A 27,718-nucleotide genomic window follows, 5' to 3' on the forward strand; every position below is an offset into this window, starting at 1 on the left:
TAGTAAATATAATAAAACGCTGCGTATTGACTTTTACACTGTCTTAATTCTAACACTTGTAGATATGTGGTTATGGTATTTTTCACTTTAGAACAATACTTAATAACTATTCCTAGCAGTTTTGTGACAGAAATGTCATTGCTCTCATCAAATAGCGAACTATACTCTTGATCTCGTAAGTCATTGATTATCAATTGTTCAAAATGTGGTGCCAATACATCACATACAATTGCAGTGCACTTTGCAAGATAGAGCTTCAGATCAACTGCTACTTTACTATCAGAAAAATAGCATTTTCATAGATAACAGAGATGGTCTCTTGTTTGAATTTAACAGTATTTTGGAATAAAAAGTTGCATTTTCCCCTCCACTAATTTCGATTCCTCATTTATCGACTTAAACGGAAAAACAGGTTGGCGGTTACTGCTAAATGGTTTCGCCACTCATTGAGCATACTGCGTCTTCCCCATGATCATTCATTCATTCATTCATTCATTCATTCGTTCGTTCGTTCAATTTATTTATTCATTCAATTAATTACTTTATTCATTCGTTCAATTTATTTATTCATTTATTTTAATTAGTTTATTCAATTAATTTTCAATTAATTTATTTTAATTTATTTAAATTAATTTATTCCATTCAGTTAATTTAATTAATTTATTAAATTCATTTCATTTATTTATTTGACTATATAATGTCTTAAACGCCTATTTTACCCGAAAGTACATTAGGGTTATAGTTTTATCCTGAATTTATATTATTATAATGAAAATTCATTTGATGTGGATAACTCAGTCTTGCTAGGCCTATTTAAAATGAACACTTATATCTACTACATTAATTTGAATAAATTACAGGTTCTGAAATATATTACATATAAAATTACAAAACTGTTTATAACAGCATGTTTATCTGAACACATTGAATAATGGTTTGTCATATATTACATTACAAAAATGTAAATGTCCGACCAAAATGAATCTTTTGTTTTCGAATACTGGACAATGAAACAAAAGCTGTCCACAGTTTGCAGTTCCTCACAGATATATAAATAGCTATTGTCCTTATGTAATTTAAATCGTTCTAAATAAGACCGAAATTTCCCATGATCCGATAAAAATCGCGTCAGTATAAAATCCGGTATAATTTTGTTGCTATTTAAGCGGGTGTCAATGCTAGGAAAAGGGATTTCTCTTGTAACTGAACCCTGTGTACTGCATAGTCACTGATTTTTCCATCTATTCATTACGTGCTCATTTACTTTTCTTTTCTCATATGAATAAGGGCACAGACTATAGCTCAAATTGATGTTCGAAACTGCACCACCTTTTGCCAGTTCATCAGCCCTTTCCATTTCTTGCTGTTCAACTGTGTCCTTGCACCCATGTGAAGCAAATGTGTTTGTCACAAGTTACGGTTTTAAATTTTCCTTATTTAAATTGAGACTTCCCTATTACAATATTATCACACATTAATACAATCACTCTAATACATTCAACTTTCTAAAAGATAGAAACTGACTTTGCTGCAACCGAGATTCAACATAGAACACAAAGAACCAAGACAGGCAAGAATCAACTGTTTTAAGGGGTTAGGTACAGCTTACAGCAGTGCAATTTTGTGAATATTCAACATTTTTTTCGTCCATTACTGTATCTTTTACAATAATGAGAATTAGTATGTATACAACACTGTCCTTCTGCTATATGAAATAAAAAAATATATATTTTTACGATTTAAAAATAAATATTTACATGTTTTTTTTTTTCGAAATTCAGTTCACTGTCCAGTGATGAAGCTTTTCCCACATAACTAAAAAACTATCCAACATTTTGTGATGAAATTTTTTGTGTGTATTTATGCATGTCATATCCACAATATGGTGCAAGATCACTTCTCTACCCTTGATTGATTCTCATAAAAAATGAAATAATTTAAAAAATCGTCAGATATCAGTATTTTCTTCTAACACAAAATAAAAAGAATATTATTTATTAAAAAATGTAGTTGAAAGAGCATGATATTGTAAACATGAGTTTCAGCAATACAATATAAGAGAGAGAACATGAAAAAATTAACTTTATGAGTTATGAGGGAAACGCTTCATCATAGGACAGTGAACTACCACCATTATGGATTTTGAAAAAGAAAAAGAAACATATAGATATAAACATTTTTTTTATTCGTAAAAATATTGTTTTCATATAGGAGGTTAGTGTTTTACACATACCAATTTTCATTATTGCACAAGATGCAGTAATGGAGGAAAAAAATGATGAATATTTCTAAAAATTTTACTGCTGTAAGCTGTACTCAAATATGTGTATGACAGTTACAGCCTACTCCTACCCGTTACACGCATTCAAGGAAACTGACATTCCAGTCAGGAAAGCCCCTTCACAACGCTCCTGGCGTGACCCAAGGTTCGTAAAGGCGATGAACTGTGATTATTTTTACGTGGCAACTGCAGTGGTTTCCATTATAACTAATATTTTTTCCAGCATAGTCAACGAACCTCTAGTTGCCTTCTTTTCTCCAAAAGCTCCAGGTTAGGTACTAAAATTACTGGAAAAGCACTATAGTTTCGCTAAGGCGATATTTATTTAAATTTGGCACCAGACGACTTTCAAAACAGTTCTAGTGCCAAAAGCACCAGATTGGCAACAATGCTGAACATGCTTTATTGAATTTGCAATGTTATATCTATTACTTTGTATTAATATTGAACGTGACTAATACTGCAGACTGTCAGATAAAACAAGTATATCAATGCATTATATTTTTCCTCAAAAAATAAGTATATTGGGAATGGCTCTAGAATACGGATAAATAACTAAAAACCGAGCCGTAACGTTGAGAGAAATCAAGGCCAACCCTGCCACTACAGATAAGTTTGTCAAGTAATTTTTTTAGGGATAAATACTCGCTATAAAATCAACGAGAATTGTTGGGATTAATTTTTTAGTTCTTTCCCAGTCTCTACAAGTTACAAAACTATTTATTATGGCACAAGATGTAATAGAATGTAATCTCGCTCTAAATGCATTAAACAATCTTTATCTCTAAGTTTGTAACTTGACTAAAATCTGACAAATAACAACACAATTTTAGTTTTTTCTTTCCCTTTTTTTTATTGCAATAGTGTACAATTGAAGATCTCTTCGGAATAAAGATGTAACCAACGAAACTATAAAAATAAAAATAGGAAAAGTAAAATAATTTCAGAGGCATATTTAAGTAGGCCTATATTACTATCACAATCATTTGGCCTAAAAAGGATTCAAGTTAATTCCGCCATAGAACGTAATAACCAGGCTTCGGTCCTAGGCACAGAAACCCATGAATTTCAGAAAGCATGGACGATAGTTTTGTGTTGGTCGAGTGGATTGTAAGATGGAGCGCGTCGTTACTTCGCGTCTCAACATGTAAACAGTTCGTCATACGACGTCACAAAATATATTTCAGCCAGTACCGAAGCAGTATTATACAGTACATTCCTAGTGTAGACAATAAATGTCTACCATTCAAGTATTCACGTGAGCTGTAACCTTCAATCAGGTGTCCCTACACCGAAGCCTGTTACATGTACCACAGCCAAGCAGCAATACACACAACGGTAATGCACATTACAGATCCACCTGTGCTGTTGCAGTCACCCCACACGGGTCATGACATCATTTATACTCCGTGTACTCTAAACATCCTACTGGTTACTCTGTGTCCCTAGGCCGAAGCCTGGTAATAACACAGTCTAGTATATACAGTCACGAAGCTCGAGTTTATGAGGGTACTAGGAACAATAGACTGTACAGGTACTATTTCGCATTGTCTGTGATGAGGCGATAGTAGCGATCCTAGTGGTTAGCAACTATCTATGGATGCATATTTACTACGTACTGAGCTTCGTGACTGTATATAGTAGACGTGGTAATAATTTGTTATAAATAAATGCTTTAAATTACTTTCTCCGGGAAGTGTCAATATTTATGCTCTTTTCTGTCCCTCCAGTGAAAATGTTGCCAATAACAATACGGCGTACCCGAGAGTTTTGCAGGATTTTGGATTCCAATAGCGAAATACTATTTTAATAATATATTGCTATTAGATTTTGTCTGGGTTTCAAATGAAATTATAGTGGTTTTATTCGTATTTAAATTAAGTCCATTATTTTAGAACCACTTACAGCAAGGACATAAGAATCAGGAATAAAGACATTACAGAATTTTGCTCGTTAATAAAGCACTTAAATGCATATAAGGTGAAGGTCTAGTGTATAGTTTTTCTCTGAAGATGAGCAGGAAATTTGAAAGTTGTAGGTGCTGTGCAGCAGCGTCTTCTATCGTAGTCATTCACTATGTATTTATTTTCGAAATGTCGTGAACAGAAAAAGCTATGATCAGTGGGATATCATTTGTTCTGCTTCATATTATAATCCACTGTTTCATCAGTTTCTTAAAAAAAAAAAATTCTGTACATACTGTAGGGAATGCTGAGCTACATTACAAATTTACACATGCAACAAAATACTGCTAATTAGCAAAATTATACACTTGACTTCATAAAATTTAGCTGAAATATGATACATCCTTTTTCTCCTTTGTGTTATTGCAGTTATATACAAATTATGCCTTCGAAGGCGTTTATTGAATGGCTGCCGCATTTCGAGGCACCTCCCAGAATGCAAAGCAACCTGGCCACTCTATAAACTCTTCTCTAGCTCATTCGTTAGTAGAGATAAACATCTCTTGGTCTACTGCGCAGGGTATCATTGGAAACGTAAGTCACGTGACTTTGGTATGCTGCAGACGATTCTGTAGTGTTTATATACGTGGGGTGTTGCTTGTCATCCATTAATGAAATTTATTCAAAGTAAGCTGTTATGTACCGATTACAGCAACAGTGATGGCGAATTACTGCTGTTGCGTTGGATGCAAAGAAAAGTACCCGAAAGGAGGAAACATCCTTTCATTTTTAAGTATCGCACACACATAACCTGACTTGTAAATTTCATATTCAAGACTTAGTTTCTAGTTCTCACATAAACTAAATGATTTATCATAATTTATCCTTCATTTTTATAGTTATTTAGAAATTTATTCCAGAATTCCATTTTCTCTTCCGTGATGCATATCTGGGTAAATATCCAGAACTGCTTCTGCCCTTTCGAGAACAATACATAAAAAAAGCAATATTTGTCCCAAAAATGAAAACAGTAAGAAAGAATGAGCGGATAACATTAAAATTTGGATTAAGTTGAAAAAATCTAAAAAGTCCCGATTTTCGCAAATAAATTCAAATGACAAAAAATTCGCAAAAACAAAAATGAAACAGACTTTAAATATCTTCTTCTACTGGCATGGATCTCTTAAAGTTTAGCTAATGCCTCCTTAACTATGACAGCCAATTCCTATTTTCTGCCTTCTTCCTCCTTTTTCCAACTCCCATCCTTCACAGGTCCTCCTCCAAACAGACCAACCACCTTAACCTCGGCCTTCCTCTGTATCTTCTTCCTCCTGGATTTCCAAAAAAACTTTTTAATCGTTCTACCACCATCCATTCTGATCATATGTCCAGCACATTCTATTCTTTTAGCTTTTATGTGTGTTACTATATTAGGACTCTTATACAGTTGAGTTATCTCATTTGTCCTTATTCTCCATCCATCTTTATCTTTTATTGGTCCATAATTTTTCCTCAGAATTTTCCTTTCCCATCTTTCCGACTGTAGTTTTATATCTTCCGTCATAACCCAGGCTTCATCTATATATATTGGTTTTATTACTGTGTTGTAGACCTGTAATTTGTTTTTTTTTTCGACAGGTAGCGTGTTTTTATTACTTCTGCCAAAGCAAAAAACAACTATTATCTGCTGCAACTCTTTCTTTCATATCTTTGCTACAGAAGTTATTTTAAATACAGACAACTTAAAAATTACATTTGAATTTATAATATCAACGTCACATTCCTAAGCAAATTTAGTATAACCTAACCTAACCTATGTCAACGAAGGAACAGTTCAGTAAATAACTACGATCACTTACATTACATTAATGAACAGATGGATACATTGCTCCCACCTCCATGAAAAACTGAAAATAATGCATGCGCTCACGATGGACGGGATATGCGCATTTGAACATGAACTCTGCTAAATATCCGATATCCGTAAATACGTAAGTAGGACACATCATCACGAGACGTATAACACGCTCCTTCCATCACCAGAACCAATGTCAAAGTGACAGAGACAAAATGAAAACAATCCTAATAATGTAACGTCATCAAACATCGACTTATACACTTGCGTCTCGCGACACGATCATCTTGGCTGTCTGTGCATAAACGAACTTCATTAATAAAAACCTAAACTACCCAAACCTAACATTCATATATGCAGGAAGTGTAAACAGAGCACGAAGGAAACTCCATGATTTGATCTGGAGTGTACAAAAGGAAATAAATTCTAGTCCGCGTGCAACCGACATTAAGTGGTTCCACACACAAATGCAGACATTATTCCGGATAGTGAGCTTCATAAAACAACTCTCACACACATGGAATCCAAATAGTATCTCTTTACTTTAATCTGTTCTGCTGAGAGTAAAGGTTTTCACAAGCATCGCATATTAATGGTCCTAGCCAAAATGTTTTAGTACATTAATTTTTACACATAGTTTATTGAAGAAACACTTCCCACAAACATCGCATTTAAATGTTTTTTGTCTCTGTCTTCAATGCAGACTTTCATGACTTCTTAAGAGACAGGACTACGAATAGAACTTCAAACAAACTTTACAATGGAATGGTTTCTCATCAGTTTGTTCGGGTTCATGCCTCTTCAGCATTAGTGGCACTGAAAAGAATTTCCCACAATTCTTGCAATCCAATGATATCTTACCAGAATGCCCAAATTCATGTCTTTTCAGGGAACTCGCCTGCGAGAAGCAATTTCCACAAATGTCGCATTTGAATGGCTTCTCACCTGTATGTATGCGTTTATGGCTATTTAGAGCGCTCGACTTAAAGTAGAAATTGCCACAAATATCGCATTCATATGGCTTCTCACCAGTGTGTTGTCGTTCATGTGTTTTTTTAGTACTCGTCTGCGCGAAGCACATTCCACAAACTTCGCATTTGAACGGTTTGTCACCTGTATGTCGGCGTTTATGAGTTGTTAGAGCGCCCGACTCATAGAAGCTACTTCCACAAATATCGCACTTGTATGGTTTGTCACCAGTATGCTGGCGTTCATGCTTAATTCGGGTGCTCTGATGAGAAAACGACTTGATACAGAAACTGCATTTGAATGGTTTTTCACCGGTGTGAACACGAGCATGACACTTCAGGATACCCTGCTGCGTGAAGCACCTTCCACAAACATCGCATTTGAATGGTTTATCACCAGTATGCTGGCGTTCATGTATTTTCTTGGCAGTTTGTTGCGAAAACGATCTTCCACAGAAACTGCATTTGAACGGTTTTTCATCGGTGTGAACGCGGTTATGGCTCTTCAGCATCACATGCTGCGAGAAACACTTTCCGCAAACGTCGCATTTGAACGGTTTATCACCAGTATGCTGACGTTCATGCATTTTTTTGGAAGTTAGGTGCGAAAACGACTTTTCACAAAAACTGCATGTGAATGGTTTTTCACCTGTGTGAACTCGGTCATGGCTCTTTAGCAAACTTTGCTCCGAGAAACTCTTTCCACAAACGTCGCATTTGAATGGTTTTCCACCAGTATGCCGGCGTTGATGTCTTTTTAGGTCTTTAGCCTCCGAGAAGCACTTTCCACAAACCACGCAATTCAATCTGCTCTTACTTCCATGATCCTGCAAGATGTCCGCTGATGAAACAGAATGCTCAGCATTCTGAAAAACAGTCTCGTACTCTTCATCTGCAAATTCCTCGCAATTTGACGACATAGTGGTGTCATGGCCATCTGCAAAACTATCATAAAAATAAAGTCACGATCTTACTTACATATGTACTTAACTACCTACAAAAGGATTTAAGGAACCCCAAGGTCCATTGCCGCTCCCACATAAGCCCCCCCATCAGTCCCTATCCTCTGCAAAATTAATCCACTCTGTATCATTATATCCCACCTTCCTCAACACCATTTTAATATTATCGTCCCATCTACGTCTCGGCCTACCTAAAGGTCTATTTCCCTCCAGTATATGCATTTCAGAATTCGCCCATACATGCCCTGCCAATCTCGAAGGCCTGAATTTAATGTTCCTAATTATGTCAGGTAAAGAATACAATTCGTGCATTTCTGCGTTGTGTAACTTTCTCCATTCCGCTGTAACTAAATCCCTCTTAGCCCCAAATATTTTCCTAAGAAACTTATTCTCAAATACCCTTAATCTCTGTTCCTCTCACAAAGTGAGAGTCCATGTTCCACAACCACACAGAACATATAACTGATTTATAAATTCTAACTTTCATATTTTTTGACAGCAGACTAGATGACAAAAGCTTCTCAACCGAATAACAGGCATTTCCCATAGTTATTCTGGGCTTAATTTCCTCCCGAGTGTCATTTATATTTGTTAATGTTGCTCGAAGATATTTTAATTTTTCTACCTCTTCCAAAGATAAATCTCCAGATTTTATACTTCCATTTCGTACAATATTCTGGTCACGAGACATAATCATAATAGTCACGATGTACCATATAAAAATCCCGTACGCATGGACTAACATGCTGCATAGTCATATGGTAAATAGGTCGAGTATAAACTGTGAATCATTATATTATGTTATCAATAAAGGGCCTATTTTCTGGTGAATTAAAATTTATCAAACCAGAGCTTAAAACATACATAAAGCGGTGGATATTTCGTAGCACGAAGTTAAGTAGTTTTCCCTTTTTAATTCCTAAAACTAAGCAAAGGAAGGGGATTTTCTCATTTCAGAGACAGTTATAGATGTTATAGTTTATCAGCAGTAATATCATTAGAGATTTCGATTTATCTAGAGAAAATAAAAACTCAAGTGGGATTTGAGTGTTATCAGTACATGATTAGAAGAAATAAAGTACTCTAATACACTGAAATAATAATTAACTTACTAAAATTCTATTTCACCAATGTTAGCCTCGCCAAAGCGTTTGAACGGAGCCGCCGTTTTCAGTTGAATGTCAATGCGGTAAACAAATGACGATCGCAAAGCATGTTTTATAGTACCGTAAGGAATTTGCAGTTTGAAATGCTGACAAACAAAGAAACAAATGGCAGTGAGGTTATAAAAGCAGAAAAGAAGTATATAAAGAAGTTGTAAAGTACTCTGGTACAATAAAATAGATATTAATTGTCTTACTAAAATTCTATTTGCCTAATATTAGCTTCTTCTAAACGTTTCAACAGAGGCGCCATTTTCAGTCGACTATCTATGCGGGATCTGTAATATTCCTTTACCCTTGAAACTAAGGACTAATGATAGTCAATAAACAACTTCAAATTTGAAAATATTGACAATAGGACAAATGTTTATATGACATTCTGTGTTGAAATTGTTTTCGGAAATAAGCTCCGTGACAGTAAATCCTCGTGAATACCCCGGTATAATGGTGTTATTTTTTTATATTTTGTGAAGTGGATTTTTCATATTTATAGTTAATTTGGATACTACTTACAGGACTAAATGCTAAAATTTAAAAACGAATGTTTTTTTATTTCAGGCAATACTACAAGAACTAATAAAAGACGACATTAACATACCAGTATGAGAGAGAGGAATAAATCGTCTGGCCTTAATTAAAGATGACCACGAAGATCCGGAAATTAATATCAAATTGAAACATAATTAATTAAATATAAATAATTCTTATAAAAATAAAATGTTATAATTAAGCACCATTGATTAACAATTAATTATAAAATAAAATCTTAGAGGATGATTTTAAAATTATACTTATAAATAAAATATTTTATTTAAAATTAGCATATCCTTAATTAAGGCCTTCTGAGTGGTATAAATGAAATTGTATAATCTGGAGGGAATCTTCAAGAATTTGCGAGATGATTTTTTGAATTTCAAAAGATGATAACGGTTTTAAAAAATTATATGTGAATTTGGGTAAAGAACTCCGAGCACCAAGAAATAAACCTGTCACTGACCAATTGAAGAGAGGAATGTTATACTTGGCACTAAGGTAGGGAATACAAGGTTCAAAAAAGGCCCTCTTTTCATGATCAAACTGATGAGTTTGGTTTAGATGTCTCTCTATATGAGTATAGTTGGATCTATGATAATAGCCTTTTGTTGTTACCTGTTTATTGGTATTATATCCGCTCTTCTGTGAGAGTCGTCTTCAGAAATACAGTGGACCTCTTCATGAACTTCCCAACCCTTGTTCCGAAGACGAGAGGCGATAGCTCCATGGACTCTATGATGCCTGTTTATACGCAATAACTCTCTTTTCAGACAAAAGCCCAACATATGGCCAAGAGTTTCTGTCTCATTGCAGCCAGGTTGACAGCAACGGGTCGTGCTGAAAGCTCTGCCAGGAACAGAGCACACCGCAGTAAGGTTGCAGGACATCTCGATTGCATTAATATATTCCGAAGACGACAAATTCTTTTTGGTGCTGACCCATGAATTGGCTCTTGGATATTCTTCACAGATAACTACACCTTTCCCCTTATGAGGTAACTGACACCAGGATTCAACAATCTCTTTCGCAATTCATCACGTAGATGTCTTCCAGTAGTTCGAGGTGTTATATCAACAGACATAAGTTGAAGCGCAAGGTATGGAAAAATGTACACAATGGTTTAGGACATTAAATAATTCATGTTTCAAATTTCTAATGATTACTGGCTGATTACTATGTCTGACTAAATGAAAGTAATGTGAAAACGTGTATGACTGAAAGTTCACAGAATTGAACGAACATAACAGACGTCTCGCAGAACTGAAGGAGCAGCTGCAGTGCATGAAAATGGGTGCAAAACAAGTCTATGTCGATGAATCGAAACCTATGCTCCAGACTGGTAGTGGAGCGAAACCTCTAAAATCTAGCAATGCTGGGCGCACACTTCTCTAGCAAAACGCCTTTAAACGAAAATGCTTTTGCTTAAACATGTCTCTTCAATGATTAATATAGGAATGCCACACACTTATCTAGCACGATTACAAAAGCGTTCTACAGCATGTTAAAATAAGATTGAGCTAAGTGCAAAAACGATGTATAGCACGATTAAGCAAGTTTAAACATGACGAGCAAAAATAAAAAACGTTGTATAGCACAAAACAGCAAGTTTCAGCAGAGCTTGGGGCTGTAGCACTGACAGTGTTGCCATATTTAGCGATAAGTCACTAATCTAGGGAATTTTGAATCAGTCTCGGCAACAAATTTGTAAAATACGATTAGCGACTTTTCTGCTGATTTTTATATTCTTACACTTTTTCCTTTCTTTTAAGTTAAAACATTCTACTGAAGTCATGCACTTCTTAGTTTTAGAAGAGGCGCGGGTGCATGACTGAGTCGTCTAATGATTCATATGTGAAAGCCCTGATCTCATATTTGTGATCAGTGATCAGGGGTGAAAGATTCTGATTCAATGATTCTCACGGTTAGGTCTCTCTCTCAATGCTATTGTTCCAACACCAATAAACGGTGGCAAATTTGATTGGCACGTGAAGAGTAGCGAGTTGCAGTTAATGTAATCTTGGTTCTTTACAACAACGTGGAGATTTTCCACTCCGAACCATCGCGAGACAAGTGAGTTTTGGAATCTTGTGCCGACAGTTCGTGTGAAGCAAATGAGACTAGTTTTTGCTGATTTTAATATATAAGATTTAAAAAGTGTTGGATTTCACAAAAAAAATTGTGATCAAACACTTGGGTGAAAATTTCTACACTTATAATTTGCCAGAAAGTGTACTGCAGTGTCAATGATTGGATCAAGTGCAGTGTATTCACAATCAGCTGTTTCCACACCTTCCACCTCAACATCACAGCCGTCAACAACACAATCAGATTCCGCAGAGGAAGGTGATGTCGAGGAAATTATATTTTTCTCCGCATATCTATGTTTTTCTTATTTTTATTTAGTGATATTTATTATTAATTTTAGCGACATTTCTAGGGATTTTTTTTAACAAACTTTGGAGAGATTAAGCTACTTTTTGTTGAAAAGTTAGCGAGATTGTAGGGCGATATGTTGGCAACAGTGAGCACTGATTGTAACATAAACACTGACCAATGTTTGAAGGCAAAACATTTGGTTTTGCACGTGCACTTGCAATATGCAGGTGTCCCTGTCGACGTGGTTTGCTGTGGTGTGAGATTGTTACAGCCTAGCTGACATGAAATTTTCCTGAAGTTCCTTTCATGGAATTACGTTTTAAAAGTAGCGTAAATATAAATACCTGCTTTCGTATAAAGGGTTAAGTACAACTTACAGCAGTAAAATTTTGGAAATATTCAACATTTTTTCCTCCATTACTGTATCTTGTACAATAATGAAAATTAGTATGTGTAAAACACTGTCGTTCTCCTTTATGAAGAACGTAACAGTTAACTGTGCAGTGACAATTTTTTTGTGTGTATTTATGCATGTCATATCTACAATATGATGCAAAATAACTTCTCTGCCTTTGATAGATTGTCTGATAAAAATAATGCAGTTAAAAAAATGGTCAATTATCAGTATTACTTCTAAAAAAAATTTTAAAAAATTATTTATTAAGGACTGTAGTTGAATGAGCATAACATTGTAAGCATGAGTTTGAGCAATAAAATAAAAGACAGAGAACATGAAAAGTTAACAAGTTTATGAGTTATGAGGGAAATGCTTCATCACTGCATAGTGAACTGCCGCCATTTTAATTTTGAAATATAAAAATAAATAAATGTATAATTTTTTAAATCGTAAAAATGTCTTTTTTCAAATAGCAGAAGGACAGTGTTTTACACATACCAATTTCAATTATTGTACAAGATACAGTACTGGAGGAAAAAAAATTTTGAAATTTTACAAAAAACTTACTACTGTAAGCTGTACCTAACCCCTTAAATGAATTGAAAACTTTTAATACGTTTTGTGGTTAAATGCACAGTTAATTAGAAAATTAGGTTGAAAGTTTCAGCAGTCTCTCAACATCGATGCAAACACACACTTCCCTCTTCCCATGATACTCATGTAAGAGTTCAACGAACTCAGGGCTGTCTAGGTTAACCATCTCCACCTGCCTCTATGGCTACAGCGTTGCAATCTTGTCGCGTGGTTCAGTGGCTTCAAATTAAGTGGTTTATAAGTTAAATTTACACGAAAACCGTCAATGCTATTGAAATACACCCGAAAGATAATCATTCTTTATTAGATTTTCTATCGATATGAGCAAAAATGACGACCCTACTCGGAATAGTTACCGAATAAGAGGTTGTTAAACAATCGAGAGGGGGGGGGAACTTTTTTTTCTGAGAAAACTATGTACTTCCAACCAATGTGGTATTAGACTTTTTTGTTACATATAACATGAGCTATTCACTCTGAAAATCTGCAAGGTTATTTGATTTTCAGCCTGTAAAGTTACAAAAAGTTCATTATGATAATATAACAAATATCCTTATTCAAGTGATTACACAGAACAAGAAGTAAACTCAATGCTTCAACACAGGATGTCAGTAAGTGAACCAATTTGGAATAGTGCTCATAGTGCTCATTGTTTATCTGTGAAAATAATGGCCTGGATTGAATTCTGGTTGGTACAACTTGCCTGGTTGAGGTTTTTCCATGGTTTTCACTCAAATCAATAAGAGCATAGCGGGGCAGCTTATGGTATCGGGCCTGGCATCATTTCGCCGTTATCACAGTGGCGGATCGCGTTAAGGGGCGCATGGGCACATGCCCTACCATTCGTTTTATTTTCCCACAAAAAAATTAAGCAAATTTTTGCTTAGAATTATCGGCTCAAAATGATTTAAGAGCTTCCATTCAGGTATAAACATATTGTGAAATGTGAATGCTTTCAGCTAAGTTGAGCGAATGAAATCGTGGAAACATCTGGCTTGGGCTCCGTAGTTCTAGTGCCCATCCTTTGCACATGCGCACAGACAACTCAGAGTATCAAGTGCAAGAAGAGCGGTATGAGGTGATGGATGCGGGGTCGAGAAGATGAGAGGGGAAGCATTGGTCAGGGCTCAGTCATTCGCGCGGTCATCCTGTGCACATGCGCAAATGGTTTTAAAACAACGTGTAGAAAGTGATGACGAAGGTGTTACTGTTATGTATAGAAGTATGATGGTAACACTGTCATGGCCCGAAGAACCAATTGAGTTGCCAGCTTAGATACTCTGTAACTAGATCTGGTTCTTTCAGATTAGTTACTATAATTGCTATATTTCATTTCAGAGGCAATGCTTAACTATGTTTTCCAATTAATTTAGCTACTAAAATTAAACCGTTTAACATTGTTAATAAAGGAGTTTAACTATATTCAGAATTATGATAGACTGTTTTATTAAGAGTGCTGGCAACATATAAAATACACGTTATCGGTTCCCGCGTTTGTATTCGTAGTGGCAATAATAAAATTCTGGTGTTATTAATAATTCTCTTCCTTTTTAAAATTTCGACAGCAGAGTTCGCGCCAAGAAAGACTGACAGCATTACCAATGCTGGCAATTGAGATTAATATGGTTCGTTTGATTCCTAACTTCAACGAATTATCGAAATATTTCTTCGCACTAAGGATCAAAGAATGGACTTCATCTATAAATAGAAAGGTTAGTGTATAATGCATTATTATATTTACATTGTGCTATTGAAATTTTCAGCAATTATTCAGTATGACAAACCTATGTTCATGTGGTGAGGAACTATGGGTTTAATTAATCCAATATTAGTATTTTAAGTTGTGCCCCGCCAAATAATTTGGTCACGAGCCGCCACTACGTTATCATCACATTCATCTTTTCTGGTCTAACCTACTTCCACACGGATGTCATCCTATAGTACTGGTCTAAAAGAATCCGACATAATTCATACCCCAACTTCAGAAAAGGTTTGTTCATCATAATCGCCAGAAAAAAAAAAAGGCAGGGCCATAGAAAAGTCATTATGTGTGGAGATACCGAAAAAAAATTACGATATCAAACAAAGGAAAAAAATATGGAAAACTTTATAAATATTTTAATACGGTAAAAATTTTAACAGCTACACCCCTACACCCACTCCAGTAGCATACTGAGGCTGTATCGAGAATTTCGGTACACATATCCTAAAGTATAAGAAATACGTTGTACTGGTGGCAAAGTAGACCTATAATCGAATCACCAACAGACGTGATTTTATAATATTGCGCATATAACGTCTTGGTGGCCATCCTTCAACTGTTAACACTCGAAATCGCTTAAAAAAAAAAAAGAGGTATTTATTTTTACACAAACAGAATTTGTGAACGTAGATCTATATTTCGGATAATGAGACTGTTACAAAATGCCATTACACTCTATCTACCTCAAGTGTCAGCAGAATTTCAAGCATGTGGCTCTGGATTCTAGGCTCTTGGAAATCACTGCATATTCAGTCTACGCTGACAACTGTACTGTTTGATGGTCATTTAAAAAATAACATGGCCTGCCACATTATGTTTCTATAATGTAAGCTATCCATTTTCATATACCAGACAGTCAAACCAACATTACCAATTTCCAAGCCTGTCGATTATGTGTGTCTTCTATTGTGTCCCACATTGTCCTCGTAACTTCCTCCTTCAACGATACATATGGTCTACTGTTCTGTGTCGCCCTGGTGCTTCCAATTCGTACACGGTTCTAGGCTATCTTACACACTCATTCTCACCATATGGACAAACCATCCCATGCCGTAACACAATGAAAATTAATGTTGTATGGTATGTGATAACTTTAATAAAGCAATTAAGAAAGGACTAAAAGATTATTTGAAGATTTGCACAGCACACTCACCTATTGGGCAAAATAGCATTCTCCTCTGCCGTAACTTCTAGTTTGGGCTCGTCCTTTACTGTCTCCAAGTCACACAGCTCCTAAAAAATAAAGAAAGAATGGGATAGCAAAATGCTGCAAGTTTACAGGACTGCATCTATTTCCATGCTATATTGATTGATTTATTGATAAAAACAGTAGTGAATCAGAGAAATATAGACAAAGTTACACGAAAAACAAGAAAAATAACACCTGTGGAGTAAGGTCAGCGCATCTCGTCGTGAAACCAGGTGGCCCGGGTTCGAATCCCGGTCGGAGCAAGTTACCTGGTTGAGGTTTTTTCCGGGGTTTTCCCTCAACCCAATACGAGCAAATGCTGGGTAACTTTCGGTGCTGGACCCCGGACTCATTTCACCGGCATTATCACCTTCATTTCATTCAAACGCTAAATAGCCTAGATGTTGATACAGAGTCGTAAAATAACCCAATAAAATAAAAAATAAATAAAGATAAACACACTAAAACACTCTATCAACACTAGTTTCCATAAATTCATTTATATTATAAAAAGGGTTTTTCATTAGCCAGTCACGAATAACACACCTAAATCTATTGAAATTAATAGTATTTGCACTATAAGCAAGTTTATTAAACTTAGACAATGCAATAGATGTAAACCATTTTTTAGACTTGGCTAATCTAACCCTAGGGGTCACAAGGTGGTAATTATGTCTTGTACCATAATGATGAATTTAGCTATGTTGATAGTAACTGTTTAAATTTGACTTAATTTTAATCAAAGAATGGAAAATATACAAATTCACAACAGTTAAAATTCTTTCAGAAATAAACAAAGGTCTGCAGTGAGGATCAAAATCAGAATCAGTCAAAATGCGTATTGCCTTTATTGTATTTGCAAAAGAAGTACATGATGAATTTTCTGACAATTTCCCCACTAATGAAAACCATAAGTAATAATACTATTAACAAAAGCAAAATATGAGGTTTTAAGAAATTCTTTAGGTACAATGTATCTAAGTCTCCTTAACAAATAGATTACTCTTGACAATATAATACACAGGTCATTAATATGAACTTCCCATGTCAACTTAGAGTCAAGAACAACTCCTAAAAGTTTGACCTGTTGAAGGGTATTATCACATACCTCTCTACGCAACGAAAATAAAATACTCTCAGTCTTGTTGTCATTAAGGCGAAGACCATTAGCCAAAAACCAAGAAGCAGCTTTATCAAGAGATTGAGTGATTGTCACTTTCAATTCATTCCTCCAATTAAATCCCACTGTATCCAAATATATGATGAGAGATCTTGGAGCTTATATCTTAGAGGTTGTTCCCTTTGTAATGCCCTAAGATATGAACTGCTATTGAAAGAATGATCTATCAGTAAAACGTCATTGCCAAATAATAATATATCCCAGCGTGACAATATCTATGGAATTTTTTTTACCACAAATCTGACGTAAAATACTGCTTTTCTCGAAGCATTCTTTGTTCACTGAAACGGAATTTTTTATAGTTTTCAGTAACAATATTTTATGTTCCTATAGCTAATGGGAATAGTTATTTATTTATTCACATGGTGTGAACATAACAATGGTTAGAAATTCATATCACTTCTGGCTTCCCAGCATCTGCTAGTTACAGTGTTTTTTGACAAAGCAGGACAGCACATTAAATGGTCTTTGCACAGACTTCATCTTGATCACAAAACGTACATATAGGGCTTGGTGCAATTATTCCGAACAATGCGGATGTAGTAGGCAGTCATGACCAATGAGGCGACAGAATCCTGCAACAGCTACACCTCTCCGATAGTCCAGGATATGTTGTTGTTGTTTTCTAATGCCAGGCATTTGACAAAGTCATTTGACCTCTTGCACTCCAATATTTTTCAAAGATATTATCATGACTAGCCACAGAAGCACAGATTTTGAGGTGTTCCAAATCCATTTCTTGGTTTGAGTTGCACAATGGGCAGTTAGGGGACTGATATATTCCAGTTCTAAGCAGGTGTTGGGCAAATAATCATGGCCTGTTGCCAATCTAAATGCAGCTACAGATGATTTTCGTGGTAAATCGGGAATTAATTGTGGATTTTGATGCAGAGAATTCCATTTTTTCCCTTGGGATTGAGTTATCAAATTTTGTTTCTTGAAGTCTAAGTATGTAGATTTAATAAATCTCTTCACAGAGTAATATGTAGATTTAGTAACAGGTCTGTAAGTAGCAGTGCTGCCCTTCTTTGCTAAAGCATCCGCATTCTCGTTTCCCAGGATTTCACAATGGGATGGTATCCATTGGAATACAATTCTTTTATTGAGTGATAATAATTGAGAGAGCATTTTAGTTATTTCTGCTGTTTGAGATGAAGGTGTGTGTTTAGAGACGATTGATAGAATAGCTGCTTTGGAGTCTGACAACATAACTGCATTCTTAAATTTATTGATGTGGCATAGAAGATTCCTGAGACATTCATTTATTGCAATGATTTCACCATCAAAACTTGTTGTTCCATATCCAAGAGATCTATAAAGTGAGAAGAGACAGCACGTTAACACCTGCACCGGCACCTTGTTCTCTGGAGATCAAGGATCCGTCGGTGTATAAATGAAGCCAGTTTTGTGGAGGGTACCTAATATTGTCTCTAAAGACAATTGTTTCAGCATTTCAGTGTTTACTTCTGATTTCAGTATTTCTTCTGTCCAGGATATGGTCTACACTTTTATGCCCTGTTTATCTCAGATTACTGTTGGTACCTGAAGTTGAGAGCTTTGAGTGATGGTTTTGTGGATGAGTCTCTTCACTGTGTAAAAAGTTATCGGTTTATGTTTTAACTGCAAAATTTTAGAGCCTGTCTTAGCCAGAGTGTCTGCATTCTCATTTCCCTCCGCCCTGCAATGTCCAGGAATCCACTGAAAGAATAATTATGCATTTTTTCTTGAATAGTAACTGTTTATATTCATTCATTCATAGTGTTCTGCCCAAGTGTAGGTCTTTCACTACAAATCCATCTTCCTCAAACGAAAAAAGGAAAGCAATATTGCCTTTTGACATGTTAGGGAAATTCATTTCTTCAAACCAAAGAATGTCACCTTCTTAATGCCACATCTGATAATGAAAAACAATTCGTAGAAGAAGGCTTCAAAAGTAGTAACATTTGCAAAAATTCGGATGTAATGTGTCGAATAATTAATATGAAATACTTTAACACTCTCCAATCAGACTATGAACAGCAAAACTATTTGTAGACCATTATATACTTGACATCAGAAAAATTAACAAGCATAAATAATCCAGATGTAATATGTCTGACAATCTTGAAAAAATAAATAAAATATTCGGCTGTAATGACCATAAGAATAAAATTCAGGAAAACAAGCACTTAATATATCCGTCTGATGTAAAAAGAAAGATGGATAAGTAACATCGACAGCATTAGACTAAAACACAGACAACCTGGACAAAAGCAGCAGTTATTTCATAAGTACTTGATACAGAAGTAAATTTGTTTTCATTTACATGTTGTCATAATCCAGACAAGAGACAGAATATATTAAATTACTTTTCACTTCCGCTTATAGAATTTCAGATATAAAGTATATTTCCTAAATGAATGAATAATGGAAGCTGGCACACAAAAATCTTCCAGTCTCTGCATGCTACAAATCTACTCTAAGATGATAAATTCAACAGAAGTTGCATTTCTCGCACAATTAAGGATAGATAACAGTAAAGAGTATAATATAAGCTCATCACACGTACTAGAACAAATCTAATGACCTTTGTTTTCGAGTACATAAATAATGACATTGCAGAAATTAAGGACATTTGATACACGCCTGCAAACAAAGCATTTTCTTGAAATGTTCGTTGGAATGTGTAGCATCTCTAGAATCTCGAAAACAACTGTCTTCAGCAGTCTGAAATTATGATCTAATATGAAGAATGTTGACGTAATGCACAATGGCCGATTAGGAGTAACAACTGCACGTTAAGACTGCTGTTTGCCCCTCTTGATGCTAAGAGCAATTCTGTCATGGCTACGTTAACAGTATGAGCTGTGATATTTTCCTGCTGAAAATACGCCGCAAATGGTAATATATCACAAATTAAGACTTCATTTTTAATGGAATGTTAGAAAAGGTCAATAACGGAAAAAATTAACCCGGATCGATTTTCTTTTCTAATGGAAAAGTTTCATCTGCATGGTGAGCCGTGCCCGACATCGTAGCTGTTCACCTAGTACAACACTTCGTCCGTCAGAGCGCTCTCAGACTTCATATTATAGATAGCGCTATGAATCCTTTCATTTTCTTATCCAAATTATCCTATGGGCCGGTTGATTACGTCTCACGAGGAGAGGGGGAAAGAGAGTTTACTTGGTTACGTGCAGTCATGTTACATCACTCAGGACTCGCACGCCGTAGAGATAACATCACTCGGGACTCGGACGCCGTACAGACAACATCACTCAGGACTCGCACGCTGTAGAGATAACATTCTCAGCAGTTGAAGTTGGTAGAGATAACATCACTTAGGAGTTGGAAGCCGTATGGGTAACATTACTTGGGAGTTGCAGCCCGCATCGATAGTTTCATTCAGGCAATTGACGTGCACTCGCGAAATGGAGCTGGAACTGTATTCTATTTCGGTAACTTAAGTTTATCGTGATAGATTGTTCGAGAATAGGGTGTCATTATATTTCTTTTGAGTATTTACGGATTATATGGAACCTTGTTTCAGATGTATATCTTGTCATTTAGGCTGCTTACAACTTGTGTCAGATTTGTAATCAGTGGAGTAGGTAAATTTGGGTTGTGATATTTTTATTTTTGGTTGTATGTGTTTGAGAGATTGTGCTGGATTGTATTTTGAAATATCGCTCGCTGGTGATACGTCTTGGGTCAAGTAATTGTGATTACGTGGAGTAACATATAATGTGATATTTATGAGGTTATATTGTATTGGGGATTACGTGACGAAATGTGATTTGACATGTGAGGTTTTGATGTTCCAAGACGGTTTGTGTGATAGCGTAGCGATTACGATCTTTTGGTTACGTCCTATTTGACGTTGTAATGAACTAGAATAGTATGGGCCTCATTTAATTGTTCTAGTATCTTCCCTACTCCATTTTGATTATTGGTTCCCACGCCGCTATTCAGGAATCGAGTGCATTGACTTTTCCGTTGCTATTCAAACGATCATTGGGATTTGAAATTATCGTCGGTTACTTATCATATACCGTATCTCTCTCTCTCTCTCTCTCTCTCTCTTGGGCATTGTTTGTTGTAAAGTACAGAGATTGTTGTTTGTCCAATCTGCATAGTTTATGTAAGACATATTGGTAATTTATATAGTGATCAGTCATGTGACGCTTCGTACTGGGTAAAGTCTTTGTGTTATATTGAGTTTATGTGTACGTTGAGTTTGGTTAGGCAGATTGTATGGTATCTGTAATTGAATGGGCCATGTATTGAGTTAGTCTACTGACTGGGTGTTTGTGTTGAGCTTTATATCTATTTGGATATACATACATACATACATATATATATATATATATATATATATATATATATATATATATGTTCAGAGAGTGTTTTAATGATTAGATGATTAATAGGTCAGTTATTGATTATTGAGAGATGGGCATATTAGATTGCATTATGACCTATAAGTATGTTTGCCCAGACAAGTTAAACTTTCACGATTCAGATATCGCTGTGGTACTTGTTCAGATTAACTTGTGATATTTTCATTCGCTTATTTCATACTTATTTGTTATCTCATTTATCATTCATGTATATTGTTATCCATTATTGTTAATTATATCTGTTATACAAATTCGCACTATTTATTTCTAAAAGTCTTCCACTGCGCACATCTAATCTTCCAATGTACCATCCACCTGGCGAACAACAGCCACTATAAGAAATGTAGAGGAGTGGATGATCGTACACCTCCTCAATGGCCAAGCTTCAAAACAGCATTCCATAATAACCAACGAGTTAGAAAGAGAAGAATATAGAGTGGCCATCTTGTCCTGTACAGCGCTCTTTGCGGTGCCACCGCGAAACACAGCAGATATGAACTAAGCGCCCACTGTTGCAAAAATTCGTCTGCTTACAATGTTGAGTATACGGAGGTAAGGACTGCGAAAAAACATGCCTGTTGTGTGTGCTGCATATAACTGCAATGTCAAAAGGAAAAAGACGACTGATATATCATATTTCAGGTAAATTTTAAGAAGTTAAGTCCATAGTTTTGTCAATTAGCAGCATTTTTTTTCATGCGTAAATGTGTAACAATGCCCGGCATAACATGTGGTGTGTACAGTATTTTTCTTTTCTTGCAGATTCCCTTTGAAAAAAAAAAAGAACTGTTGAAACAGTGGATAATAAATATGAAACGAGACAAATGGTGTCTCTCCGAGCTGTTAATTTCTAGAAGTTCTTTCAGTACGCCATCAAAACACTTGTTTATAATTTATGATGCAGTTAAACACAACCTATTGTTCAAGTCCCTAAATTATTTACTATAGTTTTTGTGAACTGAATTTTCTTGAAAAAAAAAAAAACATGAAATTAACACTGTCTTCATTATATCATAAGCTTTACGTTTCGTAGGTGAGGCTCTGAAGTTCATGTTGTTTTGTAAATGTGCAGGAAAACCAGCAATTGTTTGTACTGCCTTGTCATCAAACTGCCACCTACTCCTTTTCATGTACATATATTTGTCTTCTGAATGTGGAGAGCATAGGAAGCTGTGTTTCCTGAATCGCTATTTAACCCTAGTCGTGTTTTTTTCCCACTGATTTAACAAAATTAAATAAAATCATCCGAATCATACTCGTTCATTTTATAGGCAATCTTGCGGGTCGTATGTAAAAGAACCTTGGAATATTAACATTTTCTTCAGTATATTTGCTAGGACTTTTTGTCATATGTACATGACAATTTTGCTTAGGTTATTCTTTTAAGCTTTCCTTGTAGGAATAGCTCAAGTCTTATGAATTTAGCATACATAAGGTCTTTATTTTAGATTAAGTTACTAGCACATATTTGACGAAAAACTAGGTTTTTCCACTTCAGTTTAACTGACTATATGCAAACGAAATTTTGACAGCTGGCGATTGCGATGTTACTTATCGCCACGCCCACTTTGTTTTGGGCGCTTAAGTTGACGGTGGACGGTCGTTCAATTTTGTTCAAACATGGCAACGCAATGGCCACTCTATATCTCTCTCTTTCTAACTCGTTGGTAATAACAGAAGCAGATAAAAACAGAGTCGTGAATGAGGTTCCATTGTAAGATAAAGAAATAAAGGTTGGACGTGTCATTCTTGAAGAAACAAACAATTCAATTACAATTCACTCACCCCTAGATTAGGGTGACTAGACGTTCTCTTTTGTCCGGGCATGTCTCCTTTTTAGGCCTTTGTCCGGGGACTGGGTAAATTTAAAAAAAAAATTAGAAAATGTTCTCCTTTTCGTAACTTGCATGTCTGATATTTTGAAACTATATGATTTGACGGCTTTTTCAAGTAAGTTTCCTGTAGATGGCAGCAGCATTGATAATATTCTATTTGCCAACGATCATAACTCTCGTTGCATACAAAGTAATATGGCGGTGAAACGAGTGTTGAGTAACTTCCTCCGATTTTGGAATAGACACATACGCACTTGAACTGACAACATAGAAAACAAAAAATCACACTCAATCTCTTTCACCTTCATCTTGACGGGATAATAAAAGCCTAAACTAACTTAACATAGCCTAACCTAAGTGCGTCGGTGTCTATTCCAAAATCGGCGGAAGTCGCTCAACGCTCGTTTAATTAATATTACTTATTCAAAAGCAACTTAGAGGATAAGAAATTGGGAGAAGAGCCAGCACAAGGCATGACCAAGACTCACCTTAGCTTCACACTTCACAGAGTAAAAAGCAAATGGCGCTGCAATTTCTTCAACCTTAGTATCTGATATGACATCATAACGGTTGTCCTCACATTCAGTCTTTATCTCAGTGGAGTGGAAATTCGATAAATTCACATCCTGGAGAAAAAAAAAAACATCATAAATGAGTAATTTATATTTGCAGCTTTGAACAATATTGCAGGATTTACAGGTTGCATTCTGGTTCCATATGACAACACTTGGTCACTACTTGTAGCACAGAGGAAAAGAAGAATACCATATATACTTGGATGGTACCTGTAATGGGTGACAAAAAGAATAATTTCTTTTGAATAGATGTATAAAAGTAACTTCTTCCAATAGGTGTCGCATCACAATTTTCTATACTAAGTACAACAGTACAAAATTCAAGTCACATCATTTTAAAATTAAAACAAATGTAAAAATGAGTGAAGCTACTTTTAGCATTATGATATATAGCGATTACGAGATCTTGATAGTAATCCATCACAGTTATCCAAAACTAATCTCCTTTTACCAAAATTATTACTCTTATAATGGAAAAGGTTCTAAATGTGGGAACTCCAGTTTTCGAAACCTCAAAATTAAGGACCACACTAATATAAAATATGTATATCACAAAAACAACATTCAAAATTATATAACTAAACATGAATTTATTAGGGATAATCAGTGTGGTTTTAGGCGTAATATATCGACTATTGATCAGATATTTCGTATTTGACAGATATTGGAGAAAAATAGACCAGTTTCTATCTGATGCTTTTCCAATTCACTGTGAGCCAAAGTAAGGAGATGCACTAAAGACTAACACGATAGGTTTGGAAGTAAATCCCGAAAAGAAACAGTACGTGATTATGTCTCGTGACCAGAATATTGTACGAAATGGAAATATAAAAATTGGAGATTTATCCTTCGGAGAGGTGGAAAAATTCAAATATCTTGGAGCAACAGTAACAAATATAAATGGCACTCGGGAGGAAATTAAACGCGGAATAAATATGGGAAATGCCTGTTATTATTAGGTTGGGAAGGTTTTATCATCAAGTCTGCTGTCAAAAAATCTGAAAGTTAGAATAAAAAAAAACAGTTATATTATCGGTTATTCTGTATGGTTGTGAAGCTTCGACTCACACTTTGAGAGAGGAGCAGAGATTAAGGGTGTTTGAGAATAAGGTTCTTAGGAAAATATTTGGGGCTAAGAGGAATGAAGTTACAGAAGAATGGAGAAAGTTACACAACGCAGAACTGCAAGCATTGTATTCTTCACCTGACATAATTAGGAACATTAAATTCAGACGTTTGAGATCCAAAAATTATAACTATATCCAGTTGAGGGGGTCAGAAGCAGAGGGTTATAAGTGCACTTGTTATTTTTTAGAAAATGTGGTTGAAAGGACTTAAGCTTTCGTAAGTTCCGTGAAATGTTTTATTTCAATTTCAGTGTGTGATATGGTTAAAGAATATATCCCTTTGCTACAAAAATTTTAGATTCTTTAGCTTGCCCTGGATGCATGTAATTCATGTTCTTAGGAATGTCACTTGTAGCCCTTTGCTTGTGTCCCCCTTAGTTGTAAACTATTCTTTAAATCAAGAAACAATGAGATTTCAAAAAGGTAAATAAAATAAGACACATACGCTATATGTGACATGGTGGTGAATAAGATAAAACTCCTAGGCATGGTTTCACTTAGTTTATGTCTGTTGCATATTATTTTGAATATGTATTTGAAATTTCTGTCTTATAGAATATGTATGTACAACATACAGTAATTACTGTCAACATACCTCAGCCAAAGGCTTTTTTCCCTCTAGATCAGCGTTCGTAGCCAAAGGATCTAAATCTGGTTCCATCTTGATCAGATCCATTATAACTGAAAGTAATCCATATTCATGTAAGTCTACGGTACTGAATTTGAGCTACTAAGAAAGACTTATCAGTACTAGATTCCTGTTAAAATATAATTCTGTGCACAACAAACGTAAGCAATATCTTTAGTATTAGACGGATAATTATGCTTACTAATATGTTTATATTTCAATGATTTGGGAGTGTTGTTTAAATGTACACAATTACAGAAAAATGAAAATTAAGGCAAACAGCCTACTTACAGACAGGTAGACATAAAGAGACATATTATCCCGTCTTATCGACTGTGTAACAGTTTTTGGTGCGTTTGAACTTGAAACCATTGATTCAGGCAATCCTGGTATATTTCGCGGTTTACTTTATTCGATTTCTTACGGATTTTTCGATAAAAAGTAGTGGAAGAATGATCTAATTTTCAGAGTGGCCGTAGTTTGGAATGTGACGAATTAATATAGAACGTAAATTGACTTGAATATTAGAAAAATGGCTAATATTGGAAAAAAAAATTATCGATGGAGGTATTCTAAAAGTGATTAACACGTGAAATAAAGAGGTACAACACAAAGTAATTATTTAACACGTAAAATAAAGAGGTACAACACTTCAAAATGAACGCGAATAGGAATATAATATTGTGACAGCTGCAACGGGGTTTGAACACGCGTCCGACAGGGCACGCGGCAGACGAAACGCTGGTATATTGAGCATCTGCATGCTGAAGGGCAGAGGGGGTGTATTACGTCAACGCGACAAGGGGAGGGTGCGCGCGCAACTGCTGCGTGCGGAGTGAAGGGGGGACGGACCCTCCCGACTCTTCCAGAAGTCCGTCCGAAGAGCAGCAGCGTGCGAGATGATTCGAGAATGTACACACGCGTCGAAATAACTCGAACTTTCCAGGCTACGTCGCTGTGGTTATAAAAGTAGAAGCGCGAGGGAACTCAGACAGAGTGCGATTCATGATTAGTTCAGTGAGTAAGCCAGTGAACAGAGCAAGCCAGTCTTGTGTACCGGAGTTCGACTCGAGTGTGCGTCCGCAACTGTGTCAGCATCCGAAGGCCTGAGTTCGAGTGCAGTGGACCGCAGTTGGAGGGACCTGAGTTCGAGTACAGTGGACTGTCTCTGAAGGTCTGTGGTTCGAGATACTGTTAACTCGAGTGACTGAGCTAGAAGAACTGTGAACTGAGAACTGACAGTTCTGATTTTGTAAATAGTGCTTTGTAAATATTAGTTAAGATTAATAGTTCATTGTTGTTCGTAATAGTCCAAGTAAATTGTTATTGTCGTCAGTGGAGTGCGATAACGAATACTGTGTTGAGTGAAAATCCTATTGTTGACGAGAGCGTTTAAGGTGAATTGTAGAAAGGATTATTGTTGAGATAATAAAGTTACATTGTTGTTTAGTAAAAAAAAAAAAAGTTACAATATAAATAGGCCTATCTTGTAACGTACCGGTAACAATAATAAACGGAGTCACTGTTACCTTACCCAAGTAGAAAGGTTATGTCGCGTGCTACAGAAAAGCCATATTCTGTATCACAATTTTATAAAACATCCTGTGCACCTCACAAAATCCTCCAATTAAAACACTGTTACTGATACCTACAGAAACAATTTCATACAAGATCTCCAGTTGAGGTTACCACAAAATGAAAGTAATAGTGCTACAGTGCAGCTATATTAAAGTAGACATAGCGGCAAGAAATGGTATTTCGCAGATTTATGTAAAGGATAAAAATAGATTTATAATGCAGTGTCCTCTACATCCCGATTTTATTACGTTAACTGGTGTCACGGCCTCATTGATCACTTCACCGTGAACATCAGTGTCACGAACCCGAAAAATGAGAAAGCGCTATATCCTTGTCCAAAAAACACCAGAACTTCAGTAAATAAGCATTTCCTGCCTACTGTAATGATTCTTAGTAAATATAATACACGTTGCGTATTGACTTTTACACTG

The 27,718-nt window shown here is 35.7% G+C and overlaps 1 protein-coding gene across 6 annotated transcripts in view; it reads right to left on the reverse strand.

Annotated features, from left to right (window-relative positions):
- Window positions 1–2,898: 2,898 nt before the first annotated feature.
- The window catches only part of LOC138691559 (zinc finger protein ZFP2-like), a 54,410-nt gene continuing 29,590 nt past the window's right edge, over window positions 2,899–27,718 (reverse strand). For 2 of the 6 annotated variants that reach the window (XM_069813622.1, XM_069813623.1), the window contains 4 exons: window positions 25,677–25,762; window positions 23,868–24,005; window positions 15,950–16,029; window positions 2,899–7,953 (listed from right to left, as the gene is read on the reverse strand). In XM_069813622.1, coding sequence (XP_069669723.1) covers window positions 6,771–7,953; window positions 15,950–16,029; window positions 23,868–24,005; window positions 25,677–25,762 — 1,487 coding nt within the window. In that variant the 3' untranslated portion in view covers window positions 2,899–6,770. Of the gene's footprint in view, window positions 7,954–15,949; window positions 16,030–23,867; window positions 24,006–25,676; window positions 25,763–26,000; window positions 27,554–27,718 lie in introns of those variants that run through there. The other 4 variants (XM_069813627.1, XM_069813625.1, XM_069813626.1 and 1 more) reach the window with 4 other exon arrangements.

The sequence above is a fragment of the Periplaneta americana genome, chromosome 16, assembly GCF_040183065.1.
Source record: "Periplaneta americana isolate PAMFEO1 chromosome 16, P.americana_PAMFEO1_priV1, whole genome shotgun sequence".
NCBI classification, from domain to species: Eukaryota; Metazoa; Arthropoda; class Insecta; order Blattodea; family Blattidae; genus Periplaneta; species Periplaneta americana.